This window comes from Panthera pardus, unplaced genomic scaffold, assembly GCF_024362965.1.
Source record: "Panthera pardus isolate Hobbes unplaced genomic scaffold, ASM2436296v1 HiC_scaffold_22, whole genome shotgun sequence".
Classification (NCBI taxonomy): Eukaryota; Metazoa; Chordata; class Mammalia; order Carnivora; family Felidae; genus Panthera; species Panthera pardus.
Genome location: NW_026526788.1, coordinates 7462961 through 7478950, shown reverse-complemented (window position 1 = coordinate 7478950; position 15990 = coordinate 7462961). Strand labels below are relative to the sequence as shown.

Below are 15990 nucleotides of genomic sequence, written 5' to 3'. Positions count from 1 at the left end.
AAATTCAGATTTTAACACGGAAAACGTTAACGAGGGAGACAACATCCACGAGAGCACTCTACCGCCTTCACAACGTGACAATAACGTCCTCCTTTGCCTTCACTTTCAGAAATAAATGAGAAAGTTTTTTTGAGGTAAAGATCTCATCTTATTTAGACAGAACAGTAGGAAGCCACACCCATGATACATACTTAATGTACCCAGGACTGCCTGACACATAATAAGGGGAAACAAGGAACCGATTTTCAGACTCACTGTAATCATTCTCATGTCTATAGATCAGAGGTGAACAGACCACAAGTCCTCAAATGCAGAACGCTGCCACAGGTGGACCAGACCCTAGGATCAACAGGCACACAGACATAAACACGCCACAGTGGGAACCCAGAAATAACACAGCCGCACAGGAAAATCCAAAATAGCTAATTTAAATTACAAGGAAGAAAAATATCTCATAAAATGGAAACGTGACTAGAAAGTTATAAGAAAATCTCAACAGTGGTTAACTTTGGATAGTAGGATTCTGATTTTTATTTTCTTCGTTCATCTGTATTTTGTAAATTTTCTAGAATTAACATGTGTGACTTTGGTATGAGAAAAAACTAATTTTACCTTTTATTTACTTTTTTTACAAATACACCATTTAAAAAAAATTAAAAAAAAATTTTTTTAGAGACAGAGCACAAATAGGAGAGGGACAGAGAGAGAGTGAAAAAGAAAGAGAGGGAGGGAGGGAGAGAGAGAGAGAGAGAGAGAGAGAGAGAAGCTCAAGCACAATCCAAGCTCAGTGCAGAGTCTGATGCAGGGCTCGATCCCACGACCCTGGGATCATGACCTGAGCAGAAAGAGCCGGGCACTCAACTGACTGAGCCACCCATGTGCCCCTAATTGCATGTTTTAAAATAAATGTACAGAAGCCTAAATTCAGAACACTGAAGCAGGCTGGGTATGGCCTGCTTCTGCTTCCTTACCCTTAACTAAGACACCTTCTCTGGAACTCTCTGTAGAAATTAAGTGATCCAAAGACTGGATTAGACACTTGCTTCTAGTCTACGATGGTCTAATGAACCTGAGTGACGAGTTCAGACAGGAAAAGCCATCTGTCAGAACACTTTTCTCTCTACCTGCGCATAGCGTAAGAGCTTCTCAGTGGCCTCGGGGTCTTTATTCCAGATGAGATCTTCACAGAGCTGGAGGAGCTCCTTATGGATATCATCATAGACAGGGAGGCTTCCGGCATTCACTATCCCCATGTCCATACCAAACTAAGGGCAATACAAAGAAAAAAAAAAATGAGAATTTCCACGGAAATTCAGAGGTCAGCAAACGTTTTCTGTAGAAAGTATTTGAGACCACGGTGTCCGTCACAACTACTCAGCTCTGCTACTGTACCATGAAAGCAGCCACTGACGATGCATAAAGCACAGATAAAACGTTAGCCACAGAAGCTGCAGCAGACCAGCTGCGTGAGTCTGTCCCCACATCTGCAAACCCCTGTCCCGATTAAAAACTGGCTCCAAGTGCAAACAGGTGTTGTACTGTACCTTGATGGCATGGTAAAGGAAAACCCCATGCATTGCTTCTCGAATGGCTTCCATTCCGCGGAAGGAGAAGGACAAGTTGGAGAGACCTCCACTTACTCTGGCTCCAGGTAATGTTTCCTAGCAAAAAATTTTAAAGGTGAACAGATTACCCTATTTTGCCAAAAGTAGCAATCACATTCCTCAAGCTACATATACAAGAGCGGAAAGTAAAAAACGTGAAGTTCGAAGTAATTCAGGGCTTCTTGGAGCCAGACGCAGACTCAACTTGCCCTACCACGACGTCGCGGGAGCTCTTTCATAGACGGTCTTTCCTCCTACGCTCTAATCCCCTATGGGAAGATAAAAGATTCTGCTGTATCCACTTCATCTCTACAGGGAGCCGGACGGGGCCACAGTACATGGTGAGTGTGCCATAAAATACTTGCCAAATAAATCACAGAGAAAAGAAAGAATCAGAGATGGAAAACACAGAGAGAGACAGAGTAGTCGGTCATTCACTCGAAGGCTTCTGTAGCCTAAATCAACCAACTCCCTAGTTCACCATAAACTTGGCTGATTATACCACAACGTGAAACTGAGGCTCCCAGCACACGTGATGACAATATCAAGCATGAGCATGCATGTGGAACAATAGGAACCCCTCCTTACGTTGGTCAAAGTACACACCAGCTCAAGCACTTAGGGAGACAGCTCACCTTATCTACTGCTGTGACCCAAGCACCCCACTTCTGGGTGTATGCTATAAAGAAACTCATGCACGTGCACCCAAGTTACACGTACAAGAATGTTCACAGCAGCACTGCTTATATGGTCCAAAAACTGGAAACAAACCAAATGTCTATCAACAGCAGAACAGTTGATTGTGGAACAGTTACACAATACGATATTATACATCAATAAAAATGAACAAAGTATAATGACAACATAGATGAATCTTTTAAGTAAGTCTGGGTAAGGAAAAGAGACATACAAATCTTAAGATTCTATTTAAAGGTTTTTTTTTTTTAATGTTTATTTATTTTGGGGGGGGGGGAGACAGAATGTAAGAAGGGATGGGGGAGGGGCAGAGAGAGAGGAAGAGACACAGAACTCGAAGCAGGCTCCAGGCTCCGTGCTGTCAGCACATAGCCCAATGTAGGGCTTGAACTCAATGAACTGTGAGATAGATCGTGACCTGAGCCAAAGTCGGACACTTAACTGACTGAGCCACCCAGGTTCCCCTGAAGTTTATTTTTTGAGAGAGAGCATGTGTGCAAGCTAGGGAGAGACAGAGAGAGAGAGAGAGAGAGAAGGAGAGAATCCCAAGCAGGCTCCTTCCTCAATCTCACAAACTATGAGATTGTCAGCTGAGCCGAAATCAAGAGTCGGACACTTAACCAACTGAGCCACCCAGGGGCCCCAAGATCTTATATTAAGCTCAAAACTAGGCAAAGCACTGGGTACACAGTTGATCATTTGTGGTAGTTTTGTTCCATAAAGTCACCGTGAACAATGAATCCAGGAATATCGGAATCACTGCTCCAAGGGAAAAGTAGAGTTCTGTTCCCGTGAACCTCTGGTCACACAATTTTCATCTACTCATCAATATATAAACTTGTCTTACGTGTGTTTGTGTAAAGACATCTTGTTTAACGTATAGTATTGATTCACTAACACTGAGCTCACAGCCAACAGCACTACAAGTCCCATCTAAACAAAGCTTACCTAATGCAAGTATTTTCTCTGCAAGGCATGTCCAGCCTTCCCACACTCAGGCACATTAGATGCCACTGCAGCACTATACTTGGGGGCCATTGAAACAGGGAAAGAAGTTACCAAGAAAATGCTCAAAAATGTGAAAAACATGGCACTTAAATAGACCACGAAATGGACGCTTGTTTGCAGGATGATAGCTGAGAAAAGCAGGAGAGTATGTCCTTGTTGACCTCATCTGGGAACGCGTAGGTGGGGCCGCTTGAATTTTTCACCTCTCTGCACACGGGCATGTCCATGAACGACTGCAAAAGTACCATGAGTACTGATTCTGGGGTCACGAATAAATTTTACCAAGTGGGTGAATTTGCAAATACAAACTGTACATAAGCGATAAAATTCTAAAGAAAAGCAACAAAGTGGTATCATAAAATTCAGGATGATGGTTACATCATAGAATTCAGAATGAGAGCGTAATCTGAAGGGAGACTCATGGGAGCACTAGGCACGTTCTATTTCATGACCTATGTAAAAACTACTACGTGATTCATATTTATTTATTACACTCTGTACCTTTTATATATTTTCTCCAGTATGTATGTTATACTCCATAGTGTAAAACACATACGTGAAAAATAAAAAAGGCCCCTAAATTTCCGAAAACGAATTTACTACCTAAGAGTAAAATGTCGACATTCCCAGCCAATGATCATGTAGCTCCAACTACTCACTGGAGCCATGGGATAAATGTGAGGGATGTCTTGGGGAGGAAAGAGAAAACATCCATACTTACTTTAATGATTTTTGTGGCGTGGATAAAATTAACAGCATACAGGTTATGTTCTTCCATCCCAGTACCAATCGTGAGGATATTAGGGTCAAAGATGATGTCATTTGGATTAAAACCCAGTTTTTTCACAAGTAGATGGTAGGCCCGGATGCACACTCTGATTTTGGCATCCGTTTCTGTCGCCTGGGGAAGGGAGGAAAAGACGTAATTTGAGATAGAAAAATGAAGTGTTATCTATGAAAGCAGAAGCACATTTCACTTGTCGAAGGCACTCGGGTACCAATGCTTGGGTTTTACAGACTGTCGCCAGCACAACAGCTACACTGAGTCCGTGAAAATAAAATCTCACACACACACATGTGGTATATTAATAAATAAGCTTCTTAAAAAATACACACACACGGTAAAAACTCAAACGCTACTGAGGAACAAATTAACGAGTCAGCGTCCCTCCTGTCGAGATCTGCCTGCAGCACCTTAACTCATCACCCAGGCAACACTTCTGAAGGGTTTCTGGCATTTTCCTGCTCCAATACTCCACAAAGATCCAAGAATCCCCACCTTCTTCCCCACCCCCCATGCACTGGTTAATTAACGTGTGCCTTAAATCATAAATGTAAATAGAATCCATATTACTCTTCAGAACGGTGACACTAGAAAGCAAGGAACAGATTCCAGCAAGACTCAAAACTCCCAGCTGCTGCCCCTCAAGCCTTACAGCCAGGGCTCACGTCTCCGGGTTTATTTCCTAACGTTTTCTCTCATCTACTCTACTCTTCCCCCTGCTCCTCTGATGGTTTGGACACCTGCCAAGCTTCTACGTTAGAGCGAAATGCACTGCTGCCACTGCCGGGGACACACAGGGACATGGCTCTGTGCTTCGCATCACACACGTCCCAGCCCAGACAGCTCTTTCCAGTTTGGCCTTCCTTACCGTCCCCTCCGCCACCCTGCCTGTTTCCCCCATCCCATCCCCCTCGTGGCACCTCTTTCTAGAAATGGTATTTATTTGGCAACTTATTATTCTTATGTTTTATTATTTATTAGCTTGTTGAGCCAGAACACCAGTCCTGCTGTATCCCCTGTGCCTAGAGCCGTGCCTGCCAAAGTATGTGCTCGATACTGTTTACTGAATCAACACTGCTTTTACTCAAAGCCCTTCCGAACTTTGTAATGGAGACTATCTTCAGACCAAATTTACAGCCTCAACACAGGGCTTATTCAACAAATTACATTCTGAGTTATTTTAAATATTTTTTTAAGTATTTAATTTTGAGAGACAGTGTGAGTGGGGGAGGAGGAGAGAGAGAGAGAGAGAGAGAGAGAGAGAGAGAGAGAAAGAGAGAGAATCCCAAGCAGGCTCCACACTTTCAGCACACAGCCCAAGGCAGGGCTCAAACCCACAAACAGTGAGATCGTGACCTGAGCCAAAACAAGAGTCGGATGTTCAACTGACTGAGCCACCCAGGTGCCCCGAGTGATTTCTTGCATAAAAAATCAAATCTGCTCTGAAGAAAAACTGAACACTTGCTATCATGACAATCCAAAAAAATAAGCCACACACAATTCTGTGTGTAAAATGTTACTGACAAATGGCCAACACCACTGAACTACGTGTTGAGTCTACAAGCTATTTTGAGGGAGGGCGCCCTTGCCTAGACGTGGGCACTAAGTGTCCTGACCTCCAGAGAGCAAGCTCTCCAGGTGAGCACACAGATGAGGGCCACTCAGAGAGGCCTCACCCCCCAGAAAAGGCACGGTCGGGAATTACACAAAGAACTCACCCTTAGATCCAGGCTTTCAATAGCTTGCCTACTTTGGTATTCTTTCAACTGTTCCCTTTGGTTTCCAATCTCTCCCGGCGTCCTGCAGCTGGTGGGGTTAGGTGTCACCTCAGCTGGTTCAGTGCCCCCATGACTCAGCAGGACCAAGGGCCAAGGGAAAGGGAGACAGGAGTGGGCTCTGTGGCCCCACCGCTCCAGGCTTTAGGGAAGGTGGCAAGCTCTCTTCTTCCCTAAATGAATTTCTTCAACAACTTACTCCTTCAGTTAGAGTGACAAGGTTAAGGCCAAGATGTAGGCCTGGAGAAAGCAGTCAGGAGCAGGTCGTCCAGGGCTGGCTTTAGTCTTGGACTTTGGTTCACCCTTCACCAGTGAGCCCAATAAGGGTTCTAGCTTCTAGGTTCATGGCCCAGCCAAGCTCCTTAAAAGAGGAGGCAGAGGGGCCTGGGGCTACCAGCACTGCCAGTGTCTCTTACAGCCTAGTTTGATTGGTAGGTCAAGAGATCCAGGTCCTGCTCACTTCTCTGAGCCACGAATGACACGCGGCCAAGTGTGGAAGGCTTAGGGTGTCGTGCGCAGGCGAGCAGGGAAGCCCAGCCGTGTACCAGGAGGCAGCGTTGCCCACGGAACAAGCAGGAGGGTCCTCACAGGGCAGGAATTCGTTATTCGGGCCAGAACAGAATCACCAACTCTCAGCCCCGTAAGGATACATCCTTGTCAAACTGTTCCTGTAGCACCTGGAATAGTCCCGTCACATTAACAGACACTCAACTCCCGGCCGTTGAATAAACAAATGAATCTCAGAATGAACAGAGGCTCGGTGTGCAGACCTTTGCCAGAAGCAGGTCATATCACGTTAGATTCGCCAGGATTTTTTCTGTCATGTTCCTCAACCAGGGTTAGGAGATAAACACGCTAGCAAGCTACAGTCATGCCAGAGGATCTCACAGGATCCAGAAGAGAGGTCCAGGGAAAGAAGAGAACGGGAGCCTCCCTCTGTTCGCAAGGGTTCTACACTCTGGTCTCACATTGTCATCTGTGGGGCTCCTGGTGTGTTTTCTAATACCTGGACCTCCCCCTAGACCGGTTAGATCAGGACCTTGAGAAGAGAGCTAAGCAACGATATCTTTAGGAGCCCCTGGCGATTCTCCCGTAAAGCCAAGCTGGGGTCCTGGATCGGTGAGGCGGCACCTTTTCAGGTCAAGCGATGAGAAAACCTCAGGGATGAGTCCACAAATCTCAGGGTCGAGAAGGAAGGAATAAAGGCCATTTATGATCTCGCCATCTACCCGATTTACTCTTAGGCTGCAGAAAGCCGGACAGCCATCAGTAGGCAGATGCTTTAGTTAAGAATGAGCAGGAGGCCCATCCCGCTGCCACGAAATCCAAGCCAGAAGTGATAGGGACATGGGTGCCACCATCAGCAGGGCACCGATGAGTCAGAAGGAAGAAACCTGAAGAAAGAAGTTTACAAGGAAAAACACTCTGGCTTTCCAAAACCACAGAGGGCGTGGGCTTAGTTCAGAAGCCTTCTGAGTGGATTCTCCATGGTGGCAAATGTGCGGACGGACACAGCAGGCAGCCACGGGCAGGTGTTAGGAAACCCAGCATCACGAGGGCAGAAGTGAAGGCCAGGGGTGAAGACGGTGGAGACCCTGCCCACGGTGGAGGAGTGCACTGGGGTCGCTGGAAACGCAAGGCCAACCTGGAGGGCCCCTGGTTCACCCCTCGGCTGAAGGAAGGGAGGGGTGCCCCTGGCACAGCTCATGCACAAGGCAGAAAATCTGGATGTCAGGGACTCAGACTTTGAGGGGGAAATGGACGAGACGGGAGACAGGGCAATGAGACACAGAGACAATCTCCACAGTATGCTAACACTAGGGAGGACAGGGTCTCAGATGTGACCACTGGGGACACAGCAGATGAGGAAATCAGAGGCCAGACTCATTTGTGTAGTCATGATCATGATCCAACGCCTGCCCGTGGCTTTTTCTCCAGAAACTACAGATAGAAGCCGTGTGCTGGAAAACCGTACTCTGCAAGGCCAATGCTAAGGCCCAGGTGAAGCAGCACCATTTCCTAGCTAGGGCCAAGCGACCCCATTCAAATCTTCTCCATCACAAAGAGGAAAGCCAGGCGCGCTGGGAAGCCAGAGCCTGAGCTGGAGGTCCCCCAGCTGTGCTGTTACTCCTGTGAGGTAACGAGCGTCCCAGGCTCCGTGGAGGCCTGGGGACCAAGAGAGGCGTGGAGGCCTTCTGTTCCTCACATCCCTGTCATGAACTCCCGCCTCCGAAAGCAATCTGGAAAAGTCTTTGCAAGGACTTCAGACCTATAGTCCACCTGAGAAGGAAAGGCCCAAGAACAGAAATATCCAATCACGTAAGCTTAACTGGGCAGTGGTGACCTCTCCATAGCCACTGAATAGGAGGCCTCTGAAATGCAGAAATACTTGTAGGATGTTAACAAAGCTCAGAGAGGATCAGAGGAGAAAACGTTGAGAATGAGCTCCTAGGCGTGGGTCAACTACCTTCAGCAAGGTAAAAATAAAGGGAAAACTGAGAACTATTACTTCCCTTTCCTAGAACCATTTACGATACCATGGTGCATAGCTTCCTGGAAAATACAAGACATTCAACTGAAAAACGGTATCAATTTATCTAAATTCAACAGAGAAGCTGTCATGAAATAAAAATCTAAAAGATCATTACCAAAGGAGAAATATTTACGAAAGGAAAAAATAAGCCAACCACAACAACAAAGTGACACAAAACACCTAGGAAGGTTCCCGAAATTCTCTATTTAAGAAAAACTATAAAACCTCATTAATAATAACTGGAAAGACATCCTATGCTCCTAAATGACAACTAGGAATATTGCTAAGATATCATCATACTCTAGGTTAGGGTTAAATTTTAATCAATATCCCAATGGGGCTTTATTTCTCCATAAGTTGGAAAATTATCTTCAAATCATTTAACAGAGGAAAATGTGAATATAACGGATGCATTTATAGGATACTGATCCTTTGAAATTAGTTTGCACACGTGCAAACAAAAATGATATAAGCCCATCCTTTTAGGTGATAATTATATTTCTAAGAAACCTCACATTATCAAAAATTATTCTATCAAAATAATCATTTCAATTAGAAAAGGAAAATTAAATCTAGTAGTAGTAATAACATTATTTTCCCATAGAAATTTCAAGGATAAAGGAGTTAAAATAACAGGCAATCAAAACTATGAACATCAGCAAAAGACAAAGAAACGCTTCCTTATTTGCCTTTTACTCCAGAAGTCTCAGGGCCAGAGCCCCCTCAGCCACATCCGACCTTGACCTCGCAGTTTTCAGTGCAACATGAATCACAAACATAAACCGAAGACGGCAGCCAGATACTGCAACAAAAGCAGGCGTGAGTTCCCCCTTCTGTTCAGTTCCAACAGTTTTTCCATTTAAGAGAGAGGCTTTCGGGGCGTCTGGGTGGCTCAGTTGGTTAAGCGTCAACTCTTGATTTCAGCTCAGGTCATGATCTCACGGGGGTTCGAGCCCCGCGTTGGGCTCTGCGCTGATGGTGCAGAGCCTGCTTGGGATTCTGTCTCCCCCCTCTCTCTGCCTCTCTCTCTCCCTCTCTCTCTCTCTCTCAAAAACAAATGTTTAAGAGAAAGGCTTTCTCCTTAGAAGCAACCATGTCATCCAAGCAAAGCAAATCTTGGTTCTTAACTGTTTCTACACCCAAGAGTGTGAGGAGAATTCACTGACAGAAGACATGCCTTTACAATAACCAAAATATCTGTATTGTTGGCTTCTGAGCTTTGCAAATACGTGAATTTTTTTTGTTTTGTTCTTTGTAATTTCTCATAATTCTTCAGTAAACATATATGTCTATAATCATACAGAAAAATTATTTTTAAATAGGGAAAGCAGTATTTAAAAGGAATCTTTAGTTCTACTGCCTTATAGTAACAATTATTTTCCTTTACAGCATTTTCTTCTGATCTTTATTAAATGTAGTTTTTACGTTGTCATGTATACAGTGTCTAAATAATTTTTGGTTTTATGTTTTTTATTTACATTTTATAAGCACTGTCACCCTGCCATAGTCTTCGTAATTAATATTTGAATACTCTGAATAATATCCCAACAGAATGATGTAATCTAAGCTAACAATTTCTCTCCAGCTGGGCATTTAGGTGTCTTTTTGTTCAATAAAGCTGGTGAAAAATCTTTGCGTATATAGTGTTCTTAATGCTGCCGAATTCTTTTATTGGGATAATTTCCCAGAAATGAGATCATTAGCTCAAAGGGTATGAACGTTTTTATATGTCTTGGCAGGTATTACGGCATCTTTCAAAAGGGCCGTCCCAGCCTGATACTAGGCTCTAGGATGAATAAGCTTTCTGTTTCTACTGCTGTACCAGCACAGGCCTTGATCATTTTTAAGTTTACTTTCACCGACTTAGTACAGATAAAACATTACCTTAATATCGCTCTAATCTGCATTCTTTCGTAACTAGGTTAAAACGATTCTTTCCCTACACTTGCTTTTTACTTCTAGTCACATTCAAATCTACATTGGGAAAGCTCGTTCTCAGACCAGACCGGACACTGTGCAATGCGAACGGACAAAGCGTGGGGTAAGTTACACAGGACTTGGAAACACGCATCAGTATTCAAACTGGCAGATCAGGGATCCGAACTTGGCTCCAGCACGTCCTAACCATCTGACCTTGACTCACTCTAACATGGGAGGACAGCTACCCCCAGGTGGTTGCTCCGAGGACCAAGATACACGCTGCTGGTTTCCAATCACAGTATACACATCACCTCTAAGGCCTCAAAATTCCTGAAGCCAGATTTAAGAAACAAAACAAATGAGCCAAGGAACGAAAACAAGAAAGGGACAGGCTAGGCAAGAAATAGACTCTTGTTAACTACAGGGAACACGCCGACAGTTACCAGAAGGGAGGTGGGTGGGGAGACGGGTGAAAGAGGTGATGGGGATTAAGGAGGGCACTCGAGGCGAGGCGCACGCACAGGGTGATGTACGGAATTGCCGAATCCCTACATGGTACATCTAACACGAATGTAACGCTGTATGTTAACTATACTGGAATTTAAAATTAAAAAAAATTACTTAGCCCAGGTCTCACCCCAGACCACACGAGCCAGGAACCGAAAGGGGGGAGTCCAGGGCTGTGCATGGTTTTTAAAAGCCCCGGCAGAGACCCCTTCTCCATGGAGGCTGCTGGCTACACACAGACGCACTGCTGGCAAAGCACACGACACTGCATTCCCATTCTGAGCTGACCTTGCTGCATGCTTCACTGAGAAAACAAGCAGTTACAGACTCCCCCGGAACACCGCCTAGCGTGCCTCTGGATCTGCAGGCTTCCAACTTCACTCCAGCAGTGTGAGCACACTGCCCCCCCCGCCCCCAACCTGCACACTGATTGCCGGCCCTCCCCACTTACAAGGTCACAGAGCTAGCAAACACCCCCTTTCCCTGGTGCATTAATTCCTCTTTCTCTACCAGATCAATCCCATCGGCTTGCAAACACATATCGTCACATCATCCGTCTTACACACACACGCGCGCGCCCTTTCTTAACCCCCTACCCATCTCTGGTTTCCACGCTATTCCTCTGTTCCCCTTTAAAGCAAAACTCTTCAAAAAAGGTTGTTTACACCTGCTGCCTCCAATTCTCCTATTCTCTCTTGAACCCACTCCAATTAAGCTTTCATCTCCTTGGAAACAGTACAGCAAGATCATCAACTACCCCAGTTCTAAATCCAGTGATAAATTCTTTGTCTCATCCTACTTGATCTAACCACAGCTCTTTAAAATAGCTCACCGGGCCCTTCTTGCTTGTTCTTCACTTGGCTTCCCAGTGAAACCCGTCTTCTGGTTCCTCTCCTACCAAACAGGCTGCTCCTCCTCGAACTCTTCTCATGGGGTCTCCTCCTCTCCCCGGCCCTGAGCACTGCAGCTCCAAGATGCACTTGGTCCTGGGACCTCTGCTCTACAGTCATTCCTTTGGAGACACAGTCGTCCTGCTTTAAATCCCACCTATGTACAAATTATTCCCAAGTACTGTACATCCAACATGTTTATGTTGACCGGTGTGTGTGACCTGTGTTTTTATTTCTTACTCCCTGTGCACCCTAAAAATGCACATTGCACATTTATGCCCTATCTTCCTAGGGCCTGGCACACACCAGGGGCTCAAGATGCACTTGAAAGAATTAAAGCCAGTATCTGCCTCCATCAACTAATAACAGATTTCTATACCAATTTCTTACAGAACACTTAGATAACAAAAAGAGAAAGAGCTCCTAGAAATAAGACTCAATAGAGAGTCTGGAGAATAAATACAGGTGTAGAAATCTCACACTGAGCACAGCAAAATGCTAGGACTGAAAAAACAGGAAAGAAAAGAAAATTAGGCAACCTTTCCAAAACATGCAATATCTGAATACCACATGTGCGAAAAGAGAAGATAAAAACATTCAAGAAAACTTGCTGCAACTGTGGCCTCAAGTTTCCCAAATCAAAAGAGACCACTGGGTGTACCTGATGAGAGATGGCTCATCATCAAGAGATTTCAGAACACCATGGACAGAGAAGATCCGAGAAGCATCCAGAAAGTAGGAAAACAAATAGGTTTCACAATAAAGAACGAAGGGTTAGAACAGCCCTAGTGGAAACCAGAAGACCATGTTTTCAAAGCAAAGGGGAAAGAATTCCAAGCCTCTATCCTATACCCCCGTCCAACTGTCGATTAGTATAAAAGTAGAATACAGCCATTTTCAGACACGTAGGGTTCAAAAAATTTTACCGCCATGTTTTCTTTCTTAGGAAGGTGACAGAGAATGCACTTCACCACAGGAGAGCTCAAACCAAGAATGAGGCAGGGGCACCCAGGTGGCTCAGTCGGTTGAGTGTCCAACTTCGGCTCAGGTCATGATCTCCCAGTCTGTGAGTTCGAGCCCCGCATCAGGCTCTGTCCTTACAGCTCCGTGCCTGGAGCCTGCTTTGGATTCTGTGTCTCCCTCTTTCTCTGCCCCTCTCCTGCTCACACTCTCTCTCAAAAATAAATAAACATTAAAAAATGTCTTAATTAAAAAAAAAAAAAAGAATGAGGCAATTAGGAGATCTAAAAATCTAAGGGAGGAGTAAGAGGAATACCCAGGAGGACGGCGAGGGACGCTTCACAGGGCCAGCTGCCAGTCAGACTACGACCTTCCCAGACTGTGTCAGAAGACCTGAAGACAGCATTCCTCAAGAAATTTAAATGACCATCTTCTGACTGTGTTTGGATACACTGGATACTGGAAATTTACACAACTAGAGGATATTTTGAAAATAAACTGTACGAGAAACAAAGCAGACGGAAAGTACTGATTTCACGGAAAGCAAACAGGGTGCAGGAAAGAAAAGGAACTGTCGCATACGACCACATGTCTGGGCTTGTACGTTGCTTAGTGACGTGAGCACCGAAAATAGTCACAACTAAAATTAACCGTAGTGGGAGGATGGGGGGGATACAAGTAAAGATGTGTGAAGTGGGGGTACAGAGGATAGTAAAAACGCCAAACTCATCCCCACTATAGAGAGGCAATAAATAATACCTAAAACTGGGATTCGAAGACAAGGAGGGAACTGCTGTGAGTATCAGATAAAAGCAGACATGGTTGCCGCTGGGGGGCTAGAGGGCTGGAGGCTTCTGGGTTTTAGAAAAACCCACACAGCGGTAGTTGCCTCTGTAACTACCTACATAGACATCTTAGGTAAAAATAAAAACAATGCCAGAAGGTCTCACCACACTGAACTGGCAGGGGAAGAGGCCTGGATAACAACTTTGCAGAAGGAGGACTTAACGGTACGTGTCCAAATGTTAAACACCCGCACATCCGAGGACAACCATTTCCCAGAGGAAATAGCTGAATGAATTCGGGAATTTGCCGGCCATGTTCCTTTCACTAAAAAATTAGAAACAACTGTAATGTCATTCAATATCAGACTAAGGAAAACACACAATCCTGGAATCTAACACAACCATGAGAGACGGAGTTATAACTCATATTTACCAAGACAGGAAGATGCCGATACTCGGCCGAGTCGGGGGAAGGTTCCAGAACAGCAGGTGTAAATTCACTTATATAAAATGTTTAATTCTCGAGAACTTCTCCTCTTTTCCTAAATGGTCCCACGGCTTTCTCGTTCAGTTCAGGTTTTTAATGTGTTTCCTCTTCAGAAGGACTTTCTGAGGTGGCTTTTTCTAAAACAGCCAACTCTTCCCCGGCTAGCCTTACCCTGGGTTCTTTCACCCGACCATTTAGCAAAGATGCCGGTGAATGACACCAGATCCGGGCTCAAATCCTAGCACCAGCCACCTGTGTGACAACAGGGCCGCAAGCGCTTTGGTTTCCTCACGTGGAATACGAAAAAAATAATAAAACATAGCCAACACTTCTATGCTGGGGCAAAAAGCTGATTTAACGTGCGTAGCGTGCCTGCTTGGTAGGAGTCAAGGTTCAATACATGTCCATTACCAAAATCATCTCTTTTGCACTCTTCTGGATTATTTGAATTTTTCTCCTAGTGAAAACATATCTTTTGGACAACATCGGTAACACTTCAGTCACAATTTTACTCTAAAACTACAAAAAGCAGAGAAAGGAAAGAAAAAGGACATATAATTCCACTACTCGTCAGTCATACAGAATAAGAAGTCAGTATGTCCCGATCTGAAACCACGCCTACCCTCCAGTTAACTGGTGTTTTTTTCCCTCAGCTTATACAGACACACATGTATCCACATAAGTCTTGTTTTATTAAATAAAACCGGGATCATGCTGCCTTTTTTCCCCATTTTTCGATATATTGTGGACCTGGTTCCACACCTCATCCCGTTTAGCCGGTACGCAGTGCTCTGTGCGGCATCCGCTACTCATGGACTGTCAGACTCTTTGCCAGTTTCTGCTACCATAACACCACGAGGAGCTTGAACACGTACCTTCACGTATCAACCTATTATGAGATTCCTGGGGTCGGGGGGTGGTGGGGGCTGACTCACAAGGGATGGAATTTTTTTTTCATTGTTTTTAAAAAATACTGAAGAGACACAAAAATGGTTCTAAAAGTCACGTGAGGTATAAGGCATCAATACAACATAATCACTGCACACCCTTCGCTCGCTTGACATTATGTTTCAAGCTTCCCACTGCCCCTCCCTGATACCGTGGCAGGGACACGACGAGAGGAGCCATTTGACAACATGATCCCAGTTTTATTTAATAAAACAAGACTTATGTGGATACATGTGTGTCTGTATAAGCTGAGGAAAAAAATGCCAGTTAACTGGAGGGTAGGCGTGGTTTCAGATCGGGACATACTGACTTCTTATTCTGTATGACTGACGAGTAGTGGAATTATATGTCCTTTTTCTTTCCTTTCTCTGCTTTTTGTAGTTTTAGAGTAAAATTGTTTGTGACTAAAGTGTTACTGATTTTGTCCAAAAGATAGGTTTTCACTAGGAGAAAAATTCAAATAATCCAGAAGAGTGCAAAAGAGATTTTTCTCTTTGATTAAAAAAAATAAATATCCTGGGGCGCCTGGGTGGCGCAGTCGGTTAAGCGTCCGATTTCAGCCAGGTCACGATCTCGCAGTCCGTGAGTTCGAGCCCCGCGTCAGGCTCTGGGCTGATGGCTCAGAGCCTGGAGCCTGCTTCCGATTCTGTGTCTCCCTCTCTCTCTGCCCCTCCCCCGCTCATTCTCTGTCTCTCTCTGTCCCAAAAATAAAAAAAAAAAAAAAAAAAAAAAAAAAACGTTGAAAAAAAAATAAATATCCTATTAATGCTTCATTTTTTATTTCCTTAATCACTACAAACTATAGTATCTTCTCCTAGATTAGCTCTTTGCTTTTCTTTTTCTATAAACTGCTTATTCACTTCCTTTGTCTAGACTTCTTTTGGCTTGATTTGGGTGTTTCATTTTCCAATTTACAGAAACGTTGCATGTTGGGGATGTTAACCCACTGCTACCACTCATGTTGCAGATGGTACCATGTCCTTCACCCCAGAAAGTTAAACATTTTCAGGTGGATACCTCTATTAATTTTCCTCCTGGCTTCCCAAGTTTAGTTGGGTAAGTGCCCATATACTCCTCAGAATTTTGTTTTTTC

The 15990-nt window shown here is 44.5% G+C and overlaps 1 protein-coding gene across 3 annotated transcripts in view; it reads right to left on the bottom strand.

Annotated features, from left to right (window-relative positions):
- MTR (5-methyltetrahydrofolate-homocysteine methyltransferase) overlaps positions 1–15990 on the bottom strand; it is a 137128-nt gene that overhangs the window by 71700 nt on the left and 49438 nt on the right. For all 3 annotated transcript variants that reach the window (XM_019418899.2, XM_019418900.2, XM_019418901.2), the window contains exons 16-18: positions 4030–4209; positions 1545–1661; positions 1125–1265 (exon numbers count right to left, since the gene is read on the bottom strand). In XM_019418899.2, the coding sequence (XP_019274444.2) occupies positions 1125–1265; positions 1545–1661; positions 4030–4209 (438 nt within the window). The remainder of the gene's footprint in view (positions 1–1124; positions 1266–1544; positions 1662–4029; positions 4210–15990) is intronic.